Genomic DNA, 26,701 nt, shown 5'->3' with positions numbered 1-26,701 from the left:
TACTTTATTAGGGGAAGCACAACAAGGTAATACCTTTTATACCTGCAACAAATGGTTACAAGAACTTCAAACAGAAATTACAAAAGGCAGTCTGGGAATCTTTCCCCCCACCCCCCCTCATGCCCATAGGGCAATCTCTCTCTCTCATATGGGGAGAATTCTCATGTGAAAATTATTACAGGTATTTCATACCCCCTCACATCCAGTATTGATTAAAATGCTCCCCAAACTATTGGTGAAATCTCAAAGACACACTGGCTGCCTCATTCATGGGTTTTCTTGCTTTGTGTTAACTTACAGAAGCATTTGGGGAAATTATCAGAGATGTCATGGGTAGATTTATTTTTTTTTATATTATATTTTGCTTTCTCCCTTATGCCTCCATTGTTAGGACAGACAGGTAACAGAAAAGAGAGTGTGTTTCATTGATGCATCTATATGGATCAGAGAAACCAGCTTATGCTTTATAGTTTTTGCCAGAACCATCTCCCACAAAACAGACTTGACGTGTTAGAAAGGTAGGAAACAGTGGCAGAGGTTTTAAATTCTCAAATTATCTCCATTAAGCCAAAGTGGTCTCCATGGAATACAGCCATTAGATTACATAAGCTTTAATTACCAGCCAGTGTTGACTTGTGACACTTACTTGGAAATTGCATGTCAGCCTTTTTATTTAATTTAGATTTTCATTTGGTTTGCCTTATTCTACTTTTTCTAAGAAGAAGTACAGCAGGCTGTAGCATGGTTTCATCATATCCTAATGTTAAAAATGCTTAGGTGTATGCTTAACTTTAAGGCAGCCTTCTTAAAGCAAAGAGACTACTATGCATTAGAAAACATGGGTTTAGTTGACAGTTCTTTGTTTACAACCCCCCCCCCACCATTGCTATGCCACAATTGTTGCAGGGTAGACAGAGCACATGGCTAAAGAAGTAATCATGACTTCCCCAAAGAAGAGGGACTAACATAAGGCAGGGAAAAAAGGCAGCATTAGTTGGCACAAAAGAGTCAAGATTTCAGATTCTCAGGGTGACCTAAGTGGCAGCAACAGGTTGTAATTGTGTAATTTTGACCTTTCTTTGCTCCCAAATGCAACATGGAGTTTAGCATGGCTTTGGAAAAGATCAGTGTACATTAAAAAGCAGTTTAGATCCTACCCAAGTTGAGTCTTACCCTAAGCAAAGACAATATGAAACTATAACTTGTAGCTTGCTTCTGTGACAATTTTCAGAAACAGAAAATGACCAATTTAATAACTTGAAAGAGTAGTTGCAAAAGTCTCCAGGAGAGTTATTAAGTCACAGGATGCTGCTTTATTTTGGAAAAAAAAGAAATGCAGAAGCTTTTTGCGTACTACCACATGCACTGTTTCCAAAAGGACTTGAATTTTGTTTTGACCAAATACCTTACTTTGCAATGGTTAGTCTTTTGCTTTTTGAAAACAAAAAGTTTCAATCAGGACACAGCACTATGAGCTATGCTTAGTTAAACTGGCATAGAGAGATTATTTATTTATTTATCCCTGAAACAGATTTATAATGTCATCATTAGAACTAGATGCCCAAGAGAGGAAAGCATGAGAGTTGCAGACTAGGACCAAGTACTCATTCCACAAGCCTCCTTCTGTGCAGCACTGCCAATACATATTTATCAGACTCTGCAAGCCCTGTACTATCCCAGCTCTGCTGAATCTCCTCCTGAGAACAGACTGTCAGTTATGTCAAACTGGGTGTTAGAAGCTGCTGGGATTTTGTGGCTTGAGCATATGCTTTCTAAAGACAAAACTGGAATGAAGCTCCTTCTCCTTTGGGAAAGAAACACAATTCTGAACTATGGTCTTCCTATAAGGAATCAACCACATCACCCCTTTTCCCTGCCTCTTCCCACTCTCTGGAATCTGAAGACAGAGATAGTTTCTCAAATGGTTTCAGAAACCATTAACTTGCCTAAGTCTCATGATATATATGGTATGACTATATTCAGATACTTGCTTTTTCAGACCTGGAGAGAGCTGAAATGTTCACTATGCAGGATTTACTGTACATACATACATTCAAGAGAGATGAGACAGCACACTTCATCTATAGAAACTCCTGCAGTTTTTATTCTAAATGACCCAGTACCCCTGCTGTTTTGTGTCTCTTTATCTAGTACCCTAGCTCAAAGTTGAGAGTATAACAAATATGTGAATGTATGGAAGAAAAATTATTAGACTGACATGGTCTCCTTTACTCAGAATTTTTCTATTAGAGAAGTAGAGACTGCCTCCAGAAGTAGGGAATGTAAGTACCTCTGTATTAAAATGTGCAGCTGAAACACGGTTTAATTACTAAACAAGATGGAAATGGCACATGGTAACTCCATGAATTCCAGACAGATTCACTGAAATCAGTGCTCTCACAACAAACACCAATCAACTCATTTTTTGAAGGACATACTAAGATCACAAGAGGACACAGTCTCAAGCTGTGCCAGGGGAGATTTAAGCTTGAGGTGAGGAGAAAGTTCTTCACAGAGAGAGTTGTTAGCCATTGGAATGGCCTGCCCGGGGAGGTGGTGGAGTCACCATCCCTGGAGGTGTTAAAGAGGGGATTGGACGTGGCACTTGGTCCACAGTTTAGTAGTCATGAGGTCTTGGGTGACAGGTTGGACTTCATGATCTTTGAGATCTTTTCCAGCCTTATTGATTCTATAATATTTTTGCACATAGCAACCAATGCAAGGAATCTTGGTTGTAAATACATTTTTTAGTTAAGTTTGTTGTTTATTCTCCATCCTTCTTCACCATTGTCACTCCAAAGGTAAAGATCCAAGAAAGAAGAATTTCTCAAGCAGGACTCTCTGCACATGTAGCCACAGCACCAACAGATGCTTGAGAAGCTTGTGCTCTCTGGGAGATAAGAAAGAACTGCCTGGAAGAAGCTCTATTTCTTTTTTGAGAACATCTTCCCTTCCTAGTGAACAACTTAATGCTTGGTGAGAAGAGCCAGTTTTAGGCAGGAACAGATTCAGATTTAAGTATTATTTAAGCAAACAAGGGAGATAGGTTATCTTGTATGTAACTACCTGTATTCAAGATTCATTAGCTATACTGGACTTTACCTCGATCACCTCTGCTGAGCTAGACAAATCCTTTGAAATGAGAAGTACTTCCAGTCACACAGACAATGGATTCATGGGAATGGCACAATCCACCATACTCAGAAATGTCAATGGCAATTTCCTTTGTTTTGGCTTCATATTTTAAATTAAATATATTTTTTAATTAAATACATTTCAAAATTATATAGTTCTGACACTATATGGCAGAATTGTTCATAGGCTAATTGCTCAGGTGAGTGGCTTGTGTAAAACAGGGGCATTTCCTTTAAGTAACACAGAAAGAAATAGTTTAAACCTCTGTAAATAACAGGAATCTCACAGTTCAAAACAACTGGAAACAGACAGATGAGACTTCTTAGAATGGATGCACATACTAGGAGAGAAAAATGCAAGAGGCTAACCACTAAGATATGTCACCATAAAAATGCATATCTGCAAGAAATCCCTTAGAAACAACAATCAAAATAGACAAAATGCCCCACATCCTTGCAATGTAAAGCCAGTTCACACTGAATAATTCACAAGTCTAATTGGAAATAGACATAGTTTTAAAAGTTAACAGGATTTGAACATTCAGAAAAATTTGCACAGAGCACGATGCAGGTTTTTACTGCTGGTTTGCTTTTGTTACGCTTATTTTAGCATTGCTTTTCTGCTCCTAGCACTCATCTAACATGAACATGCTACTTCTGGAAAGACTTGCAAAGGCAAGTGTTGTTAGCAGTGAAAGCTGCTCTTACGTTTTGAAGAATTTCACCTCTCCACCTGCACTCTGGCCAACCTCTTAAGCAATATTTACTGAGTCCTTCTCTGCATTGCACAAAGTGAGTATCTGCATTCTTTTGCGAAGCTTCCCCAAACTAGGGAAAAGTTAAATGGTGTGCTAAAAGCACTGTAAAGGAGTGATTACTACGACTGTTCCAGCAGAGGACTGGAGGTGAATATAATGAGCAAGGTGGGGGACTGAAATGCCCCATTCCAGATGGCTCTAAGAAATACTAGCAAGATATGAACAAGAATCATCCTGCTGGTATAAAATTATCACTCAGTATAAAGCAATGTATTGAAACTACCTCCTTCATAAACTCTTTATACTCTATGCATGTTTTATTAGTCTATTTATTTTGTTTGAGTCAGTCTGATCACTTCCCTATTTTAATCCACTTTCTGCAACACTGGTGAAAAACATCTCAGAGAGACATTACTAAATTGGATGAGGGATATAAATATATGCCCACACATAACTTAATACCATCTCTCTTCTTCTGAAACTGCTGTTTATTAAGGGAATTGGTAATTTTGTCTTTATTGTACTTTTAAGCCTCTCAATTTTGGGATCTACCTGTACTCTATGTGCTAAAAGCAGGTTGCAAAGCCTTCTGAGGGGCTGCAAGTAGCCTCTCCAAAACCAGAATAAATATTCTGACTTTAATGAACTAATACTGGCTATAATAACATTTCCTTTAAAAAATAGATGTCTAAATGGGAAGCTGGGATAGTCAAGTAACCAGGGTGTATTTGTGTGTATGGCTTTCAAATTACTATCTATCCATATAGCATTAACTGATAACAGAAACAGGCTAAATGAATACAATGCTGTTATTACCACTGTTATTATTTTGCAACATTCACAAGTGTGCAGATGCTTTTCAGTGCAGATAGATACTGCTCCTATTCTCACAACACAACAGAGGTAGCAGGTGGATCTCTGATGTCTCTAATTCACTGTGGAAATCTTTACATCGGTTAATCTATTTGTGGTGATCGTAAATTTCGTGCTTCTTTCCTTCCAAAGAAAAGGTAACCAGGGAAGGGAATTTTACTTTCTTTTGAAATAAGAAAGTAAACATAAAAAGAGCTTGTTTAGCCTTACTCAGATGTACAATATACAAGAAAAGAAAGCTACCCTTACCTGTGAAATAAGACAGACTTGACAAGTGTGACAACATCCCGACTGGCATTGTACCCTGCACAAACAATGGCAACATGGATGGTCTGTGGGAGAAAAGGAACAAAAAGAATACAAATTAAAGCCTGGTTCTGTGTCTTTGACAGAGCTGTTATATAGTATAGTGGTCGTCATAGGTTTGAGTGTGTGTTTTGCAGCTGTTTGCAGCTCACTTGAGGCAGTTTGTTAAAAACATCTTAATTGAGTTATAACACCATCATCATTTGAAAGTCATTACTGTCCCTAAATTACATCAGATGTCTGAACAGAATTGCACTTATTAGCTAAGAGCATACATGAGTGTGTGTACACACACTCATTTAGCAGCACACGAAGATCTAAGTATGCAAACACACAAACACTTTAACCTTCTGAAGTTTGAAATGATGTCTGACAATTAGAAGCAGATATGCTCTTAGAAATTGTGCATTATTTCCATCTTAAGGACAGGTGCTAAGGAGAGGAAGAGCAAGCTCTGAAGGATGAACATGAGTGGGGAACCTGGTTTGCCAGAGGCTGGGTGCATTCCAGTGATAAGACAGGACATGATCTGCAAGAGCAGGTAGTCATTTTCTAGCCTATGACTACCAGTATGGGCTACACGGGGCAGTGTGCCCTACAGTCACATTCTTCCCACTCCAGCACCTTGGCAAATTATCACTTATTCTGTGCCTTCTTACGTCCCTTTTGATATGAGGCAGAGGTTTATTCATCTACTCAAGAGGGAAGGGAAAATTGGAAAGGCACTACTAGTCATTATTATTAAGGTACTAAGTAGTAATTTGAAAAATGCTGCTAAGTTATTCTTCCCTGATTTTAAAATTAGCCATTGCTATTTCCTAGGGACACCAAGAAAAATTAATAAAAAATCTTGGCAAGCTTTGACTCCAGTTTCCATATTTTTCTGTTTCTTAGTGGTTGCAGAAATGAAGGAGTTCTCCACGTTGGCAGCACAAAGCTGCGATTGGGGACACAGCTGTGAAACTGCAGGGAAGCCTCATTTGGCTTCCATTTGAAGCTTGGTTAGCTGGTTTCTCACACATACAGCTCTCATTTTCCACAGAAAGCCCACTACACTGAGCACAAATAAAGAATTCTGCCTCTTCACATAGTCATAGTTTCCCAGTCTGGCTTGTAACAGAAGCAGATTTACACAAGAGGTCACATCTGTTGGGCAGATCTAAAAGAGTCCATAGCCCCATCCATTAACATCACCTGGAATGGGACACAGTTTGATCCCTGTAATTGCCAAGAGTCTGTGCCATAGCGCAACCCCTGTATGAACATCACAGCTGACTCCAGCCCTAGTGTGCCTCATAATCTGAGGCACATTGAAGATCTGAGGTTTTAAGAGGAATTTGAATTACACAAGACACTGCCTATCCAGAGAGTTGTAAGAAAGAAGAGATATTGCAACACATTTTGGCAACAGTGCTGTGAGGTAATCAACACTTCAAATTTATGTAACAGTCAATGGGAGTTGAACATGCTCAGCACTCTGCAGAAATTGATTGTTTCTGTCTTGTGATAACAATAGGGGGAAACAGAAGCTGCTTATTAACTACTTTTATTGCACCAGTGGTTTGTACCGTACGTAACGGCATAAGTTCCTGTGGGTACATAGATTCCTGACACTCTATGCACTGCCTCATTTCTGGTCACCACCTGGTCTCTCTCAGGTTTTTGGAAGACTTAAATCCTTCCCTTCAATGCCAGTTAAAATCAAATGAACTGAGTATAGTTTTATGACTGCTCTAAACACTTCACCTGAAGACACTGGACCAGGTACAAACATTTTATGGGTTTTGACAGAATGGCACTGTCATATCACTGTCAACATATTTTTATACTACTGCTGCTTGCCAGAAAAGCTCTCCTCACAGCCACTCTCTTTAACTTACAACTCCTCTCAAAATCAGTGCTTACTCTGTCAAGGTCTGGCCCATATCTGTTCTCCTTTTCCTAAATCAATTTGCTTCAAAATTAAAAGCATGCTTTCCTAATCATCTTCTAGCAAGTGCTGCTGTTTCACATGCCATTTCAGTCAGGGTGCAGTGAGAAGACAGCACCTGCTGCTCTTCTGAACATCCTTATCCAGTTCAGATGTAGGCATCCATTTACCTTCTGTTCGGCTCCTCTGTAGTGTTTGACACTATGCATCACTTCTATTCTCGCCTGAGATCAGCTATAGGAAAGAGCAATAGTCCTCAAAGAGAACAGGAACCTAGTCTTTTTTCTTTTTGCCAAAGTTTTTGCCCATAGCATGCTGCAAGACTCAGTCTGCACCTCTCCTTTTCTTGATTAATTTTCCTCTCTCTCATTGCTTAACTGTTGAACAAAGTAAGGAGGAAATTAGGTAAGTCAAGATAAGGGCATCAACCTGAATTGTCTGCAGATATTTGCATCCTAGCACACACACAAAAAGTTATTCTTCCAGTTTTGTCCATGATTGTTCCAAATATACGTCTGGATAGAGGGCAGCTGCCTGTAGCCAAATCCTGGCAAGACAAGGCAATAGGGGCTGGAAGGAGGAAGCACTTCAAAGAACTTGCACTCTCCTTTAGTGCTCTCCTGTGATCATCAGATGCCAGATTATGAAAGTGGTCAGCAGCATCACAGCTCCCTCAAACTTCTCATTTTTCACCAGAGCAAGGCTAGAAGATCTTATCCCCATCCCACCAGGACTGACCCCCGTGGTACACAACGTCCAAACTCCATGACTGCATGTAACACCTAGGAGTAAGGCCACATAAGCAAGGAATGCTCCAACTTCTATGACATGCATCAACTTCTCTGCTGTAAACAGTAATTACCATGGTAATTCTAATTGTCAAGCTCTAACCTGGATATTCAGAAATCACTGCAGAATTAAACTGAACTCTCTCTGCAACTACCTGAAAGGAGGTTGTGCTAAGGTGGGGCTTGGTCTCTTCTTGCTAGTATCAAGTGACAGAACTGAAGGAAATGGTCTCAAATTGAGCTGGGGCAAGTTTAGATTGGATGTTAGGAAAAATGTATTTACTGAAAGCATAGTCGGGCATTGGAACAATCTGCCCAAGAAGGCAGTGGAGTCACCATCCCTGAAGGTGTTAAAAAAATGTGTAAACATAGCACTTTAGGACATGGTTTAATGACGATGGTGGTATTAGGCAGATGGTTGGACTTGATGATCTCAGAGGTCTTTTCCAAACAAAATCATTCTATGATTGAAAACATCTATCCTCCTACAATACTCTTAAAACCTGTGACAGACATGTTCATCACTAGCAGATCATAGAATCATAGAATCAATAAGGCTGGAAAAGACCTCAAAGATCAAGTCTGTTGCAAGAAGTCTGGACACAGGCCACCCACTGGAGGTATTTGTAGACAGTGGAACTCATTGAAACAACAGATTAAATGGTGATACATCTTGATTCCCAGAGTCAGTGAATTCTTCCTCTGTTTGTACACACAGATATGAATAGGTAATCAAAACACTGTGAAGGTTAATCACACTGCTCTTCCCACAGGTTGGGGATCAGGGACATGGAGAACTTTTGAAAAAAATATATTGTACAGAGCACTCAGGGCCAGGTGCTTCAGGGCATTTAAAGGAAGTTGACCTTCTTTAGGAAAGGGAGTCTAAATAATACCAAGGTGCACGCTAAAATAGTTTAGAAACCATTAATTTAGCCACTACAGAACAGGAAAAAAAGGTTTCTGAAAGACATATTTTGTGTAAGTCCATTCTGGAGAAAAATGAATGGATTGAAAAAGTGCCAAACTACATGAAGAACTGGGCCTTAGATCCCATGCTGATGAGGAATATAAGGTGCCTAGATAAACAGATGTTAATTCTTTTCCTCTTCAGGCTACTTTTTGGAATGGTGAAATAATAAGCTTAACAAACTAATTAGTTCTCCTAGCTAAAAATAATCTTTGGTGGAAGCATTTCATACTTCAATAATTTTCCTGTAGTACTAGGCAGGCCTTAAACTGCAGTTATGTAATCCCTCATAAGTAATCGTTCAGTGCGGTTAAGAGATATTAAAAACATGTTACAAAAACATAAATATGCTGCAAATGTTTGCCAAAGGCAGGTAACATCTGCTTCTCCTGTGTCGCAGTGTTTAAGTTGGTGAGGACCTGAGTTTTGCGACTCTGGAGCATGACAGGCTATTGAGCAATGCCACCGAGAACAGCACCAATAGTAACAATAGAAATGTGCCTGTAAAAATGCTTCAAATGTGAAGCATTCTGCTAGCTTACTAGATGCTATACTGCTGACTAACCATTATCCAATATATATAAATGCATACTTAATTCAAACTGAATGCCCAGTTAATGGAGGCACAGACTGGCATAACATCATACATATATACATATTACTACCATCTATCATTCTGTTGGCCTCCATCAGCATTATGGTCTCCTTCTGAAGTCTGTTATTTGTGCTTACACCTGTGTAAGGACTAGTATTACTTTTATTTCCAAGGTGCTAAAGTTGTCTCCTAATGGGAAGGCATGACTGGCATCTGCTCTCTCCAGGGAGAAAGCCCTAGGTCAGAACTCCGATTTCTCCTTGCCATACAATGCTGATCTGTTTTCTTATATCAGAAGAGTTCTCCTGTGATACAACAGAGCATAAAGCAGTGGCTGGAATGCAGTAAACCCACTAATGCTTGATAGAGATCACAATTATTATTACCCAGATAATTCTTTATCAGAGATTTAATGTTCATTTATTGCAACTGCATTTTAAAATGTTTTAATCACCACCAAAGACTATCCCAATTTAGATTCTGAAATGTTACCTTCAATAAATCTCAAAGAACTGACTCAATGAAATAACCTATTCCTAGCTCTCTTTTTCTCCCCAGAGCCCCAGACGACTTCTCAGGACCTTGATCTTTTTCTACCCAAGATGTTGACTCTTGCTTTGATATATTCCAGGCTTAGAGGCTAAAACTGATTTGGTTTACACCTCCGACACACTGAAAACAGAGCGTGTATGAAATCAGGATACCACTCATGTAAACACAAAACCAGAATCTACAGTAATAGGATAAATGATGAGACCCCTGGCAAATCTGATAATAAGATAGTTTAATTTTAGCTTCCATAGTTGTTACTGAATTACTGAATGAATTCCTTAAGAAAAAGACGGAAAAGCTATTTCGTTATCAAAATAGTGTGTGGTGAGATAGGGGGATGGCAAATGAAGTGAGGTTTCTTACTTTATATAACTATTGCCTCTAGCACAATGCTAAACCCCACTGAGCAAGTAAATTCATTGGCAAAACACATTATATGCTGAAAGGGCACTTAAACTATTCCTCCTTTAAGCTGCTATTTTTGTGTCACAAATTGGTTGGTACATTGAACAACGAAGAACTGAGACTCAGCTCATCACTCCTTGGCATGATAATAAGGTAGAAGTGAGGTTTGTTTATTGATGGCCTGAGCCTTCCCTTATTAAAAGAAATGCCAACATGCACAAAGGGAGGAAAATCAGGCCCTCATTATGAGGAGAAAGGAAAATGAAAACCAGACCCCTCCTTTTCCCTCTCCATAAAATAATATTGGTTCCTTTGTTTTTCACACTGACGGATAATGATGTCTAACTGGAAAGCAATAATTCATTTTTAAACTATATTTGATCTTTTCCCATTAAATAGACTTTCTCTGAAGAGATAATTAGGACTTGTTTTTTTCTCCCCCACTTATGTTCTTTCACCTTTTGTCTTCCCAGTGGCAGAAAGCAAGACAAAGGTCATACAGTATTACCCTCTTGTAGAACTAAATGGAGGAAGTTATTTTTTATATCTTCACCAGCTGAAATTGCCACAAGGCCTTTAAGCAAGCCCTTCTGGTTTGGATCTATCAGTATTCAGAACTGTCATCATTCAGCTATCTGACAACTAAATAGCTGGATGACATCCACAAAACTACTAGCATAAAATGGAGAAAACTCAATGAAAACAACCCCCTAAAACCTTCTTGGAAAGATGATGTGTTCCCTGCAGCTAACCATACTTCTAAACAGCTCAGGCAAAGCAGGTGGTTCCATAGTAGCACCCAGGCAGAATCCAGAACTCGACTCAAAAGCACAGGCTGACTCCATAAGTCACAATTTAATTAACAGTAAACCCTGTTCTAGTACAGATGCACAAACAAAGGAGCAAGGCTTTTCGAAGCACCGTGGTGCTTTCATTTAATTTAGAAACACACGGGGGCAGTTTGCCATAGGTCTTATCAGCACAGCTGTATTGAAATCAGCTTGGAACAAAGCTTTGATTCTTACACCAGGTTTGGGGACACACAAATGAAAAAGGCAAAAAACTCAGATCAAATAATAACACAAAAGATATTCAGATGATTAAATGTTTTAAAGTTTGAAAATAAAATAAAATAAAACCGATCAGAGAATCGGCTCCCAGCAGTCCTTTAAGAGGCTGGCTTGTGGGCAGAAACTTTCAAGGGGAAGGACACGATGTCCTTAAAGGACCAAATCTATCAAAGCTTGCTTCTGGCAAGTTCCTTTTGTTTATTTACCTCACATTTTTCCACTGCTGGTTGCTGCCCACACTCAGAGCTGTTCCCTGCCACAATGCCAGCCCGCAGGCTCTCGCTGTCGCCTGTTCCTTCTTCCATGGAGTAGGTTTTGGAGTGATTGCCGTGGTGGTGCGAGGGGCTGCGACTCTGTGCCAGGCTGAGCTGCTTGCGAAGCACACGGTTCTCCTCCTCCACCTCTCGCATGCGGACTTCCAAGCTCTCACGCTCCCGCTGGCTCGACGCCGTGTACCGAGGACTGTGGGGCTGGGATTCAAGTGGAGACAGCGACACTGGCTTCCCATCTGCAAGAGAAGGAAACAAAACACTTCTGTCAGAATATACTTGAAGTTGTGTTTTTCCTTTAATGTCAGCATGGCGAGGCAGGGATGCATTTCAAATACAGGCAGGTTTTGTGCAGACTTGGCACTTAAGGCAATGCTTAAGTGTATGGAAAACTTGGACAAATGCTGAAGTTCTGTGAGCTACAGGTCTTACGAATTTTAAAGCCACAGTCAAACATATGCACATGTTTCCTTTGTTCTAGATAAGGCTGCCTACCAGTCTCTAGTCTGGGAAGATGGTTAAGAACAGAAGATTTTCATTCAAAGGCAATTCATATATAGCTAAATATATTTTAGAAATGGGTACAAGACCAAATAATTCTCCCATTTTCTCCACAGCAGAGCTACAGCATTTTGGTTACCAATTTGTGCCAAACAGTAGCCCCAGCTGATTCACATGTGAGGAGTGGATGGGTTTTATGCAGCAACACAGTATACAGTGTGCTTGCTGAGAAGGAAGAGGTTCAGAATAACAGAAACCTTCAACACACACGAGCCAAATTCTGTATTGTGTCTGAAAAGGACAAAAAGGGAATTTTGAGAAAAGCAAAATGGTTCAAATCCAAACCTTTATCTGAAAATTTATATTCCAGAAATATGAAACACTTAATTTTTTTCACATTTTCAAAAGCTAACTTCTTCAAAACAGCATTAAAAAAAGATACATTAACATGAAAACAAGGACCACAACCAGAGAGAACAGCAACATGTGTTACTAGATCACCTCCCAGTACATTATTGCTACCAAATAGGAGCGCAGCTGATGTGCTTTGAGAGACATACTTCTACACAATCTTATTAAAGCTGCAGATAGAGTGTACACACAAATGCTTGAAAGGTGGTAAAAACCTCTCAAACTCAACTACTGTTCAAAAATCTTCAATTAAAATCAAATGGAATCAAAGCATAAGGCTCTAAGAGCTATCTAGTGTCATAATCAGCAAGATTTCCTTTACAGTGAAGATGCAAGAGTATTTTACAATATAAAATGTCTCTGAAGGAACTTTTGACTTGCATGTATTAAAAATAAATGATTGCTATTTATTATTTTTCCCAGTGTAGACAGTACCTTTGTCTTCATCAAACAAACACCAGCTTGAGTGGCTTAGAAAATGGAAATCATACAGTTCTTGTGCAGCTGTTCTTAACAAGTACATTTCTCACCTTCTGATTCAAAATTATCTCCTTGCTACAAAGACCTGCCCATTGTTTGTTTTATTCCATTGTTTCATATTCACACAGTGAGCAGTCTTCTAAATTGAGATTATGAAAAAATAGCTATAGAAATCAAAGCCTCAATTCCAGTTTCCATTGTTGAGCCATATATGAGGTATGTGTTTCCTGTTAGCTGTGTAAGTATTTTAGTTTTAAGACACCACTTGGATAGAATATCTTGGACTGAATATCTTGCATTTGCTTGCAACTTTATTCTGCAAAAATGTTCTAAACTATTATTGTTACCATAGCAAAGTTTACAGATAAATCTGAGCTTGAAAAATGTCTCAACACGTTTTTCAAGTTTACCCACTGATATTTTGGAACTTGAATGCACAGGCAAATAGTTGTTAAAAATTAAATGACAGATTTGAAAAGGACAACATTAAGGACAGAGCCATGATACAATTAGAAGTGCAATAAAATACTGAATTATCTTTCTCCATCCAGCTTGGAAGGAACGGAACTGAAACGGTGTTATTTTTCTGTTGATGATGCCCAACCTAGGAAGACCTAAATTCATTTGGACGTGACTATATTGCATTCTACTACAGGACTGCAGGAGTGTATTGTAGTGATACTCTCTGATAAAAAGAAAACCAGCACCTCTACTCATCCACACAACAAGCAACCTCTGTTATCATCAGACACATAATGCAATGGAAGTCTAGCCAAAGATTTCCCTGGCAATCACAACTCCCTACTTGGTGAATATCCAGTATGACACAGATGTTACTCATCTCTTCCTATTCTTGTCAATGGATTCTGCTACCTTCTCTGACAATTACTAGAAAAGGTATCAAAACATGGAAGTAAATCTTAGAAAAACACTCATCAACATTTCAAAATAAGGAACAAATTTAGACATCTCTTTAGCTATTCTGAGGACATCAATGGCTCATAAATGTTGCTATGTCAAAATTAAAAATCAACACAAAAGATACCACTTTGCCCATGTGAAAAATTGTAGCTATGTTTATGAGAACAGTTAACTGTGTCTACACAATATTTAGAAGAAACAGCATAGCCAAGAAAGCCAATGGCATCCTGGCATGCATCAAGAATAGTGTGGCCAGCAGGAGCAGGGAAGACATTCTGCCCCTGTACTCAGCCCTAGTTAGGCTACACCTTGAGTACTGTGTCCAGTTCTGGGCCCTCAGTTTAAGAGGGACATGGAGACACTTGAACACATCCAGAGAAGCACAAAAAGGCTGGTGAGAGGCCTCAAGCACAAGCGCTACGAGAAGAGGCTGAGGGAGCCGGGATTGTTTAGCCTGGAGAAGAGAAGGCTCAGGGGAGACCTTATTGCTGTCTACAACTATCTGAAGGGAGGTTGTAGCCAGGAAGGGGTTGGTCTCTTCTCCCAGGTAATCAGCACCAGAACAAGAGGACACAGTCTCAAGCTGTGCCAGGGGAAGTTTAGGCTTGAGGTGAGGAGAAAGTTCTTCACAGAGAGAGTTGTTAGCCATTGGAATGGGCTGCCCAGGGAGGTGGTGGAGTCACCATCCCTGCAGGGGTCCATGTGGGGATTGGACGTGGTACTTGGTGCCATGGTTTAGATGTTGGGTGACAGGTTGGACTTGATGATCTTTGAGGTCTTTTCCAATCTTATTGATTCTATGATCCCATTGGAAAATGTGAAAGAAATGAGCACCTCACTGCCTCAGACTACAAGGTGCACTGACTAATGAGATCAGCTTAGTGTTTATGCTGCCTTAGCTCTAAATGCTAGTAAACTCCACTACAGCCTTCTCAGTAGTAAACATTTCTGCTGTAAAAGGCAATAAGGAAATTATGACAGGAGTTATACAACCAGCTAGATTCATGATCTGAAATATGCAGCTAGTTGAAATATATTGCTTCACCATAAAAATTATCCCTGTGTTGTACAAAGTGCTAAATCCAAGGCATTTTCTGGCATGATTTTCTCAGGGTTTGTACAACTGGACCAGTTAACTGTTTTGTTACTAACATTGCTGATTATTCTCAGGTGTATCTTGATGTATCTGCTATATTTGTTATAATCCAGCTCCCTGCTGCTAATGATAATGTGACAATTCCAAGACTCACTTGAAATAAAGTATATAATAAAAAGTGAACTGAGTTTAACCTTAAGATTGAGAAATGAAATTATTCTTGTCATAAATGTTGAGATGGTCTAGTTCAACATTTTTGCACATCTTAAGTGGGCAAGGTTGGTGGTAAGGTACTATTTGATTTAGTCCTCTTACCAGACTGGACACAAACATATTTTGATTTCAGTGAACATGGCAAAATGCCTCCTAGGAGCTATTGTCTAGTAGGTAAACACCAACACATGCTACCCTGATCTCCTTCCCTTAGGTCAACTTTCAAGGCAATGCATAGACTGTGTGTTTCACCTGCCTTTGAGGAGGGAGCAAATGATTTAATATAAAGGATCACTAATATTTGATTGACTGTGTGTGCTCCTTGGTAGAAGAGTTAAACTGATTGCACTACAGTTTTATAGTGTTAAGTAACTAGCAGAGTGCTCTGAGCTGTCTAGGCATTTTTTATCTGATCTAAATCAACATAAAACACATAACAAGGTCTGTGTAACGTTGGGACAAAAGATCTCCCAGGCAACACTGTAAAGAACATTGCTGTGCTCTGAAGCAAGTGGGACACTTCTAAATGGTGAAGTAAATAATAATAAAGCTTTTTTTTAATTATTCTTCATTTGGGGTTATTGGTCTATTTGGGGGCTTTTCAGTCTCAGATTTAACATTTTTTCCCCCACCATCTATGCCAAGACTTTTACCTCAGACTTTCTGTGCTAATGCAACTGTAGGAAAGAAATAAAAATTACTTACAAAATTCACACTGCCCACAAAACAACACCACAAACTGGAACAATTATTTCATGGTTGACAGAAGTCAATGACTTATTATAGAATACAATACATAAAATAAACCAGGTTGGAAGAGACCTTCAAGATCATCGCGTCCAACCCATCAACCAATCCAACACCACCCAAACAACTAACCCACGACACCAAGCACCCCATCAAGTCTTCTCCTGAAAACCTCCAGTGATGGCGACTCCACCACCTCCCCAGGCAGCCCATTCCAATGGGCAATCACTCTTTCTGTATAGAACTTTTTCCTAACATCCAGCCTGAACCTCCCCTGGCGCAGCCTGAGACTGTGTCCAACAACAGAAAATTTGACAATATGCAATTTACAAATTCTGTGGATTATGGAATGCTTCTGCATATGTGGAGTCATCTGTATTTAAGGCATAAAAATCCATTAAACCTTGCTCAAGCAGAGTACCTTAACATACTAGAAAAAAATAAACCCTATAGAACGCAATTCAGCATAGTTTACTTGAAAGCAGAGAGACTGAGCAGTGGAATTTTCTTACATACAAACCCTCAAGGATTTACACCAAGTTCCTAGTTTTGTAGTCATCAGACTTGAAGAGGTGATAATCCTGAAAAGAACCCAGTGGTGTTGGAAGCTGGGGAGAGGCTCACAGAGAATATAAAGTTTAGCCAAAAGTTAAGTGCAGGGCTGAGTAAAGGAGAAAGAAGCAGAGTGCAGGAGAGAAACATTTACTCCAGTTCAGAGGAGACAAGAAGTGCAGAGGCTGGGATCCTGAGGTTCTCCGATAAACCTGATCTGAAATCAAATGCTCAAAACTTCATTAGGAACTGAGGCAGACAGATTTATGTAGCATATTGTCAGATTTCTTTCTGTATTTTTTGTACATTTCATTTGCTTTCTTAAGTGCAAACTACTTGGCTTTTGGCATCTTTACAAGGTCTAGAGATTTCTGTGTATTTTAGCTATTATTCAGCCCCTGTCTAATAGCATGTAATGCCTTTATAATGAATTAACTGATGACAGTGAACTCTAGGCTGCTTCTGAGATAAGAGGAAGTTATGCTGCTCACAGATAATGTTTCAGTCTCTCTGACTACAGAATCAGGAAAACATGACTCCTCCATTGCCCATTTGTTCACATTTGAAAACTCACATTATCAGTGTACCCTTTGAGGACTAGTAGTATAACAATTTTAACCAAAAGGCAACACTGCAGAAAGAACTTGGATCGCAGGAAACCACTCTCATGAAGTTCCCCCTGTTAAGGCCACGAACAAAATCATTTGAAGTTCATTCCACAATTATTTTTTTCTCTATAAAGACCATTGTAGAGAACTTCATGCACCCTAAGGGAAAAGAAAAATAAGAAGACTGCAGTCAGAACTATGGAGACATAAAAGCTCTGTGTAAGCAGATAAACTATGCCTTTTCTTCTGGAACTCTAGTTCAGCTTTAATCATCTGCCATTTTAGTACTCCATGCACTTCTGCTCAGCTGGATGCTCTGGTGGGTATTGGCTACATGGGCAGCTATGAATGAAGCCCTTTTTGTTAACAGCTTGGTACTTTAAGATATATGCTTCCACAAGTAGGTGCTAAGGCATCCCAAGGTGCTTGTTCCCACACTCACTTCTCCAACATTTTTTTATGAATCACTGCAGTGTGATCTCAGCTTGAAGTAGAAAATCTTGCCAAATAACTATCTTAATAGTGGAATATAGCCTAAGCAATGTACTCCAGATCTGTGAACAGAGAACTTCTTCACTCTAACGTGACATGAGGCAATTATGAGCTTATGCTTCCAAGGTTTAGCGGTAGAAAGCTGCACTGTTGAAAGATTTCACAGTAAGAACACAAAAGGGCGATGTCCACTAGACAGACAGCACAAGAAATAACAACCAAGCCCTTCCAAGCTGCCCAAGCAAGTTTTCTCAGCTCTGACAAAAACACTACTCTCATTGGTATTAAGCACAAACCCTTCCCAGGATTTGACACAGATAACATACGTGCTAAATTCCATGTTCATTGGTGAGAAGAGACTTTTTCCACAGGAGGCGCCAGTTAATCAACGCTCTTGGACTTAGGCAATAGCAATTGCACTTAGGCAATTTAGCATGTCCTTTAAATGCTAAATCTGTGTTAATTTCCACTGCTGCTAATGGTACTTAGGCACATGCTAACATGTTTTATTGAATTCAGACCTGAACCTTTCAATTTCACTGCAGTCCAGCCTACATTGACTGCTGTCTGCTGCTCCCATACAGGGTGATGCTCTCCTACTGTCATTTTCTTGAACAAAATAGCCCTCTACAATCAGATACAGAAATTAAACACATCATACCCCAAAACATCTCACCCACAAAACATCAGGTTTGCAAAGTGTATTGAGTTTGTGTGGCAAGGTTTTGGTAGTGGAGGAGCTACAGAAGTGGCTTCTGTGAGAAGCTGCTAGAAGTTTCCTCTGTATGCCATAGAACCAATGTCAGTCAGCTCCAAAATAGACCCACTGCTGGCTAAGGCTAAGCCAATCTTGGTAGCACCTCTGTAATAACATATTTAAGAAGGGGAAAAAAACTGCTGCACAAACACAGCCAGGAGAGAGGAGTGAGAATCCGTGAGAGGAACAACTCTGCAGACACCAAGAGATGAAGAAAGAGGAGGAGAAGATGCTCCAGGCACCAGAGCAGAAATTCCCCTGCAGCTCATGGTAAAGACCATGGTGAGGCAGTTTGTGCTCTTGTAACCTATGGAGGTCTACAGCCAAAGGAGGCTGTGACCCCATGGAAAGCCCATGCTAGAGCAGGCTCTTGGCATAACCTGTGGAACTGTGCAGAGAAGTGCTCATGATGGAGCAGGTTTGCTGGCAGGACTTGTGATCCCATGGAGGACCCACAATGGAGCAGTCTGTTCCTGAAGGACTACAACTCATTGAAAGGACTCACACTGGAGTAGTTTGACAGAGCCATGCTGGAGAAGTTTGCAGAGGACTGTCTCCTATGGGAGGGACTCCATGCTGGAGCAAGATTAGAGTGTGAGGAGGAAGGAACAGCAGAAAATATGTGACCATAACTCCATTCACTATCCCACTAAGCCACTTAGGGGGAGAAGGCAGTGAAATCAAGAGTGAAGTCAAGCCCAGGAAGAAGGAAGGGGCAGGGGAGAAGGTGTTTTAAGATTTGGGTTTATCTCTCACTACCCTACTCTCATTTGACTGTCAATAAATTAAATTAATTTGCTTGAGTTGAGTTAGTTTTGTCCATGACAGTAACTGTTGAGTGAACTCCTTGTCCTTATCTTGTCCCACAAGCCTTTAGTTTTATTTTCGCTTCCCTGTACAGCTGAGGAGGTAGCGTGGTAAGGCAACTAGGTAAGCACCCAGAATCCAGCCAAGGTCAAGCCACCATGGAAGTCAAACACTCACAGGTTTGGAAATGTGAGAGTTATGGTCTCCTGTCCAATCTTTGCTGTCATTCCCTTGTGCCTTATGACAGGCTCATCAATTGTGCGCTCATCGCTTTATTTCCAAAGAACCTTGGCATCAGTGTGTGCACTGGATGGATGGTGCTCACAGCTGTTCAGTAGCTTATTTCAGCTCATTATTCAGTTTGTGACCACAAATACCCTGTTCCAAAGAAAAGACTTATTTAATTCCCTCATTTGCCTATGATGTCCATAATTACCATACTTGAATGCAGCTCAGGGATCAGTGACTTATTTTTCAAAGTTATTTGAGGGAAAGGTGATACTTTCAGTTCCTTTTTACAGGCAGGGCCAGTTTGGAGTCATTGATGCCAAAAGAAATACCAGTTTGGAATGCAAAATTGAGACAGTTTTGATGTGTTTTTCCAACAAATAAGCAACTTTTCTGCACTTCCTTTGTTCAGAGGACAGGCTTCACCACTTGAATAGTCATCAGTATATGCCTAACATTTCCTTAATGCAATGGTCTGCAAGCTGGAAACCCAGAAAAGCAGAATAGTTATCAGTCACTTGTAATAGCTTTGTTTTATGAACATCATGTAATGAACTCAGTGGTAGAGACAGAAAATTTTCCAGGGCAGATCTGACTGTAGAAGCCACAAAGCTGCCCCTTCTCTTTCTATGCCAACTTGATTTGCTCACGACACACCTTCCAGTCTACTTACTTAAACAGGGCGGTACAAGAACCACTCATTGCATTGCTGCATTTGCTCTGCACACAAAGTTAGGACAGGGCTGTGTCTCAGAGAGTTAGCAGGTGTACCATCAATGATGGCATTATGTTGCATAGCTGCAGAGGGCTGCATATGTGTTTGCTGCATGAATGCAGTTCTGCTACTTTGAACAAAGATAATAGGGATGGTGAAGAACAGCAAGACTCTATGTAAAGAAATAGCATGTAGCAAGAAAATGCAAGGAGAAAGAGGGAAAGAAAATCTAAACATATCCTGTATCTTTCCTGAAAGGGGAGGTAGCTTTTGTGTTGTGTGTTTTTTTTTTCCCTTTTCAAATGAAATATTAGCTTATTAAGTCATGTTATGAATGTTAGCTTATTAAATAATTTCCATTAAAAAGCCTATAAGTCTTAAAATTATTTGCTCATTTCCTTATCTAGAAGACAATGACTTTTTTTGCCCCTTTCTTCTGTTGTCTCCTCATTCTTCTTTTCCCTGCTTTGCATTACCTTGGCAAAATATATGCTTCTCCAAGAAAAGGACTAAAAATAACATTTTGTCTCTTTCCATTGGGAGTGGAGATGTAAGAAAATAATGTCTTATCAGAGTAAGCACTGACTGAAAATAAGATTTTATCAGGGACTTAGCTTGACAAAGATAACACGTTATCAAGAGGGGAACTTGGCAAAGATAACACGTTATCAATATCAGAAGTAAAGCTTGGGGAAAATAATGTTTTAATACCTATTAGGTTCTAAATAAGCCATCTGTGCTCTTGATGAATTGTTATTTTCTCCAAGCTCCATTTCTGTAAAGATGCTGATTTTTCTGGCAAATCGCTTCTGTAGCAGTTGGGGAAGGGAGGAAGAAAAGGAAACTCTTTTTCCACAAAGCTAGAGGGATATTCTCTTTCTTTTCAAAAGGTTTGCGTGCAGGTAAAGACTGCCAGCGTGATAGCACAGAAAACTGAAGTGTTCGGACACCAAACTGGTCTCGCAGGGAAAACTCCTCCAACAATTCTCTGCAAGTATACTGCAGAGAACCCCATAAAAGGAGGAGAAGGTCAGTACCCCATTTGTCCTTGACCACCCTATCCAGACTGACAGGTACTCTGGAGCCAATGACCAGTCACTGCTTAGAAATGACTTTTTGTCAGAAACATTCACATCATAATTAACATTGGTCTCATAGGGGCACAAATAAATTGCTCCTTTTAGACCAGTTGCAGATGTTATCACCATTCAGTTAGAGGTCACCATTTCCACTGCTTAGCTGACCCAAAGGGTCACCCAACACTTCTTGCCTCCTGCAGCGCAAAGCATCCAACTCAGTTGAAGTGAAATCAGTTTGAGCTAGCCTGATTGCCTCCGCCCTGAAGAATTTTCTTCTACCACCTCCACTATGGGGGTAGAAACAAACTACTGTCTAGTGGGTGCTTGTGCCCTGAGGCTAAAACCTTCTGCAACTCAAATATAAATCTTCAGAGCTACAATCCAGATGAATTTAAATAAATTGTGGCACCTCCTGCAAAAGGAGAAATCCAATTCTTAGTAGGATGGACTGCTAACTGCCTTAAATGGCAGAATGTGGGTGAATGCCACTGGTTATTCATAGCAATGGGCAAGCAGGGAATAATTAGAAGGGAAATCATGGAGGGACTGTAGGAGTGTGATGTGAATAATAAAGCACACTTAGGAAAAGGCATATGAATGGTATCTGCAGGGTAAGTATTTGTAGCCAGCTGAATTTCCCTGGTGTACACTAGGAGTAGGAGGGAGACAATGAGATTTGCTAATCTGAAGATTTCCTATGGAAGAGCTGCATCTCTTTTTTTTTTTTTTTTCCCCCTACTAACCATTTGGATACCCTATGCCCAGAGATTTCTCTATATTTAAGTGTGAATTTGGTGTTAAGGTAACTTCTGAGGCCCTGGATATGGCAGAACACATAGTAATGGCAGGCAGCCATTACAGCTCTCCAAAGTAAAGCATGTGCCCAAATGCATCCCTGCAGCTGTACCCAGTATTCCTGACTATCATTCATGGCAGTGGGATGTAAAAAATTGAAACCCTTCTATGTTGGCTCCTGCTCAGTAAAACACTGTGGAAGAGATAGGATAGGGGAAAAGTCTAAAATACACCATTTTATAGTGTGGTGTTTTGGAGGGTTTTTTTAAGAGTACAGAAAGTACAAGAAATAAATATCCATAAGCTTGGAAAAGATTATAAAAATACCTATAGGTTTCTACAATTGCCACAGTAACCACAAGCATGAGACAAGTAGGCTCAATCAAACCCTAGGAGTAGTTAATTCAGATTCTGTGGCTGATGATTAGCCTCAGCTGCTCATCAATAGAGACTCCAGCTGATAATTATTAAGTTAAACTTCTGAGCATTATTTGCATATGTAAAGCACACTTTCCCTGCTGAAGCAACAATGGACGCCCTAATGCATTTCCTGATTGTACAGCACTTGGATCTGGGGAACCTGGGCAAGAGAGTCTGCTTTGCATATCCTTCCTTACCCTCATCATGCCAACCATTCACAAGAAATGTATTTACACACACAGACATCTACAAGCTGAAGCAAAACACAGTCCTAATCCTGCCTAACAGGAACACTGCAACCATTCCTTTCAACTAAAATCTCTCTAATACGAATGAGACAGAGTTTTTCATGTTGCTCAAAGCATTTACCTAAGCTTCTTCACACCCTGTAAAACGTGTAGCAACTACTTTGTGACAAGACTGCCTGGTCAGTTTAAAAGTCCTGCAGAAACTCCAGTGGACGGATTCATTCTATTAATTCCTTGTGACCTCCAGATGTGGTCCCATCCTCCAGAAGAATATGAAGTATCATTGTGTGGTTCTCTGTTTAGCCTCTTCTCATGTCAATATCACCAGATCAGAACTTCATTTCCTGAATGTGATTCTTGGTGATCAGTCACAGCCATGCCCCTCTGGTTAACTGTTTTGAGAACACAGATAAACACACACCCTCTGTAGATCACATTTATGTGTGCAATTCTGCATGATTTCATAGTTATGTGTCAGGCAAGGCATGCCTAGATCTGCTTAATATCAGAGGAGTTCAAAGTCACATTTTCTTTAGGGATAAGGGAATGTGGAAAAGAATTGGGAAGATGTTTATGGAATCTGTAACACAGCTACTGTGCCACTTTGGTTTAAGGGTCCATCATAAGCTTACTATTAACAGATTGTTTTTATCAGACAGCAACAAATGTTAAAGCAAAAGATGACTGAGCTTGGCTTTGGTTAAATGTGGGAGACAGGTTGTGTCTTGGGTTTAGCCATCTGAATCTGTGGATGAGTATTCAATACCATGCTGATGTCATGCCAGCTTCCAAATGAAAAGTGCTGGCCACAGCAAAGTGTCCATGGGGCTTGAAGTTCAAATTGTCACATGAGAGGGTTCTTGGTTGCATTGCTGCTTCTGGTTTCTGGGGTTTGGGGGGATTTTTTTTTTTTCTTTTCTTTTTTTTTTTCTGCTGGGCTGGCTCTGAGCTTGAGGGGTCATTTTGTCACTGGCTTCTGATGCTGCTTCTGGTTTTGTTGTGTTTTTCTGCAAAATAGGCAAAGGTAATTGTGCAATGTAATAATTTCATTAAACTACTTATCTCAAACCAGGGCTTTCTGAGTTACTCTCCCTCTCATCTGTATGTGTGGGACAGGTTGAAAAAAGGCAGCTTAAGGAAATGCAGGTGGTCAGGCTCACTGAAAGCCATCCCTTAGGCTCTTTCAAGTGATGGTTTAAAATTTAGCTATAGCAAAATTTATGTCGATTGCTAGAAGTCACCTGGTAGCACAGTATCTCTAAAGTTGATTTTCAACACATCTACAGAAATGCTGCAGTATTAGTTCAGGGTGGTTGGTGCTGCTGAAACCTGCTGGAAAGCTTGTTATAGTCCTTAATCTCCCTTGGCACGGAGATGCCAGCAAAGAATCATGCACTGGTATTTTGATTGAGGCTGCTAGAAAAGGAGATTGTCTGAATACTGACTGAGCATCAAGGATTGTTCAAGGGTAAATAAGTAAGCAAATAAAAAAAAAATATCCAAATTCTGCACCACATCATTTCTTCCTCAGCAGGAACCAGACTGTAAGAACCTTCATATCTTACACAGCTCTAGCCAACCAACACAGATAGATACGAGCACACACATGTAAAGGCAAGTAGCAATGAAATAATTGTTTTCTTTCTAAATGTATCTGAAGATTACACAAGCAGATAGAAATACTGCAAGTCCGTATTTCTAGCTTGATATGATGCTATGAAATAACATCAGTGTTACTTCACTGATGACATAGCAGTGCAGAAGTTATTAATATCTTTTGGTATTGAGTCCTCTATTTTTCCCCACACATTCTCAGCACTTTTCATTTGCTGCACCTGTCAGTTCAGCCACTTCAGCCCTGAAGAACAGTGAGGGGAAAATGCAAATAACTGCACATTCAGAACACATGAAGGCTGATCAGTGTTATGACATTTATCTTCACTTATGTAAGAGATAAAATAACTCCATGAGTTAGTTTCCCATCCTCCTCATGAAGAAAAATGTCATAACAGATCGTCACGTACTATATACAGAAGGATTTCTAACACACTTTGCAGAGAAAAAAAAACCACCACAGCAGTGATGCAGATGGTAAGTTGCATGTAATGGCTGTGACATCAGAAATGAAGCACAGCATTTTAAAATAGTAGATATAAACCCTAGTCATAGTACATTAAAGGGGGAAAAAAAAGAAGCCAACTAGAACAGTTCACAAATTAGCTAAAGGCAACTAGTTAGACTATTTGCAAAAGGTAAGATGACATTAAGCAGCAATAAGTTGTCCACACAGGTCAATGGAATCCTAAAGAGGTTTTTATATTTTTTTTATATTCCAACAAGAAAGCCACATAATAATACTTTTCTACTTGAAGTCTCCCAAACCCATAATGCACACAAAAGGGAACAGTGAAATTAAAACAAGCAAACAAACTAGGTTATATACTCTTTAATTCTCATGAAATCCCATGGAACTCAGCAGTGTTTTCAGAATCAGCTTCAGTGTAGCCAGATAGCCACCCTAGGACTACAATATGGTTTTGGTGATCAAGCTCCATTGACACATAATGTGGAACTTCCTTTTTGCACTTAACATTTTCCTGTTAAAACATATTTAGCTGATATATATTAGAGATGTTCCCTCTTCAAAGATATAAGTATGTACAGAACTGATTTTTTACCAGAGAGATACATCATATCAAGGAGATAAAAATTTCATTTCCATCAGTGATCTAGGTTTCCTACAAAATATGAGGAAATCCCTTTCCTTTACGATATTCTTGTTTTGTTACAAAAGTGAAGACAGCATATCAGAAACATAATCCCATTTCAGGTGAGTCAAAGGCAAAGCTCAGTGACTTTGATGAAAACAAGCATAGCTCTTGTATTTCATGATGTTCTGTATGCATACAGCACGGTGTTAGCCATTTTTACGTCACACCATAAATGTATACAGTGCTGTGTTGGGGTAGGACAAAACGTGGGCCATATTCCCTGTGACCTGTCACAAACCTGCTAAGCTTCCTGTGCAGCATGCAAATGAAAATTCTCCTTTTTGAGCAGTCACAAGTTTATCGAGGTTAAACATCATAACAGTAAGATTTATATGTTCTGCCAACTATGAGTTTGTCTTGTAATAGATGAGATGCATCTTGGAGACCAATTCACATTCCTGCTCCAGTACACACAAACATCTTCATGTATGTTTAGGATCCTAAATGGGAATCCTCAAGAATGTGTGTAATATGCCACAGAGGTTAAACCCCACTGACATGATTACTCACATTTCTAAACCAGAGTTGCTTTACAGAATCAGGGCAGCAGTACTCAATATTCATTCAGATGAACACTTTCTTTTTTAAAATGAATCTATTATTCCATTATTATTGTTACATCTATTGAATAATACATACAATAGATATAATAATATACATAATTATATATTACATAATTATATCAATTGTTTTCTAAGTTTTCATTATTTCCAGAAACCTCTCTCAAAAAAGTGAAGCATAGTATGGGAGATCTCCTCACTAATTACAAATGGCATACTACAGTGTGATGTTTTCAATGATGCTTTTGTTAGGTAGCCTACGATCAGGCCTGATGGCCATAGGCTGTCTGCAGTCATGTATACCATGACCTAACTGGTGGCTATGACAAGCGTTTGTGTTGGGTTAAAAGTAATACGAAGGTGAAGACATTTACAGACATTCTTGTATTGTTTTTAGGAGAAAATGGATTCTATGTAGTGCTCAATGACTCAATCTTGCAACTGCCTTTTACTTCTGTTGATAGGTTTTCATTAAAATATCTATCCATCTTCCTTTTTTGAGTGTAATTATAGATTTACTAATTTCTATTGTTTGAAGTATCTTTTGTTATCTTTAAGTCTAAGTGGAGTAGATGAAGACTTGACAAAAATAGCTTCATATTAAAAAAAATAAAATCAAAATCAACAAATCTTATGCCTAAGAACAACCA

At 39.5% G+C, this 26,701-nt stretch overlaps 1 protein-coding gene across 1 annotated transcript in view; it reads right to left on the bottom strand.

Moving 5' to 3' along the window:
• LARGE1 (LARGE xylosyl- and glucuronyltransferase 1) overlaps positions 1-26,701 on the bottom strand; it is a 287,244-nt gene that overhangs the window by 141,613 nt on the left and 118,930 nt on the right. Inside the window, exons 4-5 of the mRNA XM_009896150.2 lie at positions 11,588-11,889; positions 5,015-5,097 (exon numbers count right to left, since the gene is read on the bottom strand). Of these exons, the coding sequence (XP_009894452.1) occupies positions 5,015-5,097; positions 11,588-11,889 (385 nt within the window). The remainder of the gene's footprint in view (positions 1-5,014; positions 5,098-11,587; positions 11,890-26,701) is intronic.

Source organism: Dryobates pubescens, chromosome 15 (genome assembly GCF_014839835.1).
Source record: "Dryobates pubescens isolate bDryPub1 chromosome 15, bDryPub1.pri, whole genome shotgun sequence".
NCBI classification, from domain to species: domain Eukaryota; kingdom Metazoa; phylum Chordata; class Aves; order Piciformes; family Picidae; genus Dryobates; species Dryobates pubescens.
This window is presented reverse-complemented; position numbering and strand designations above follow the sequence as displayed.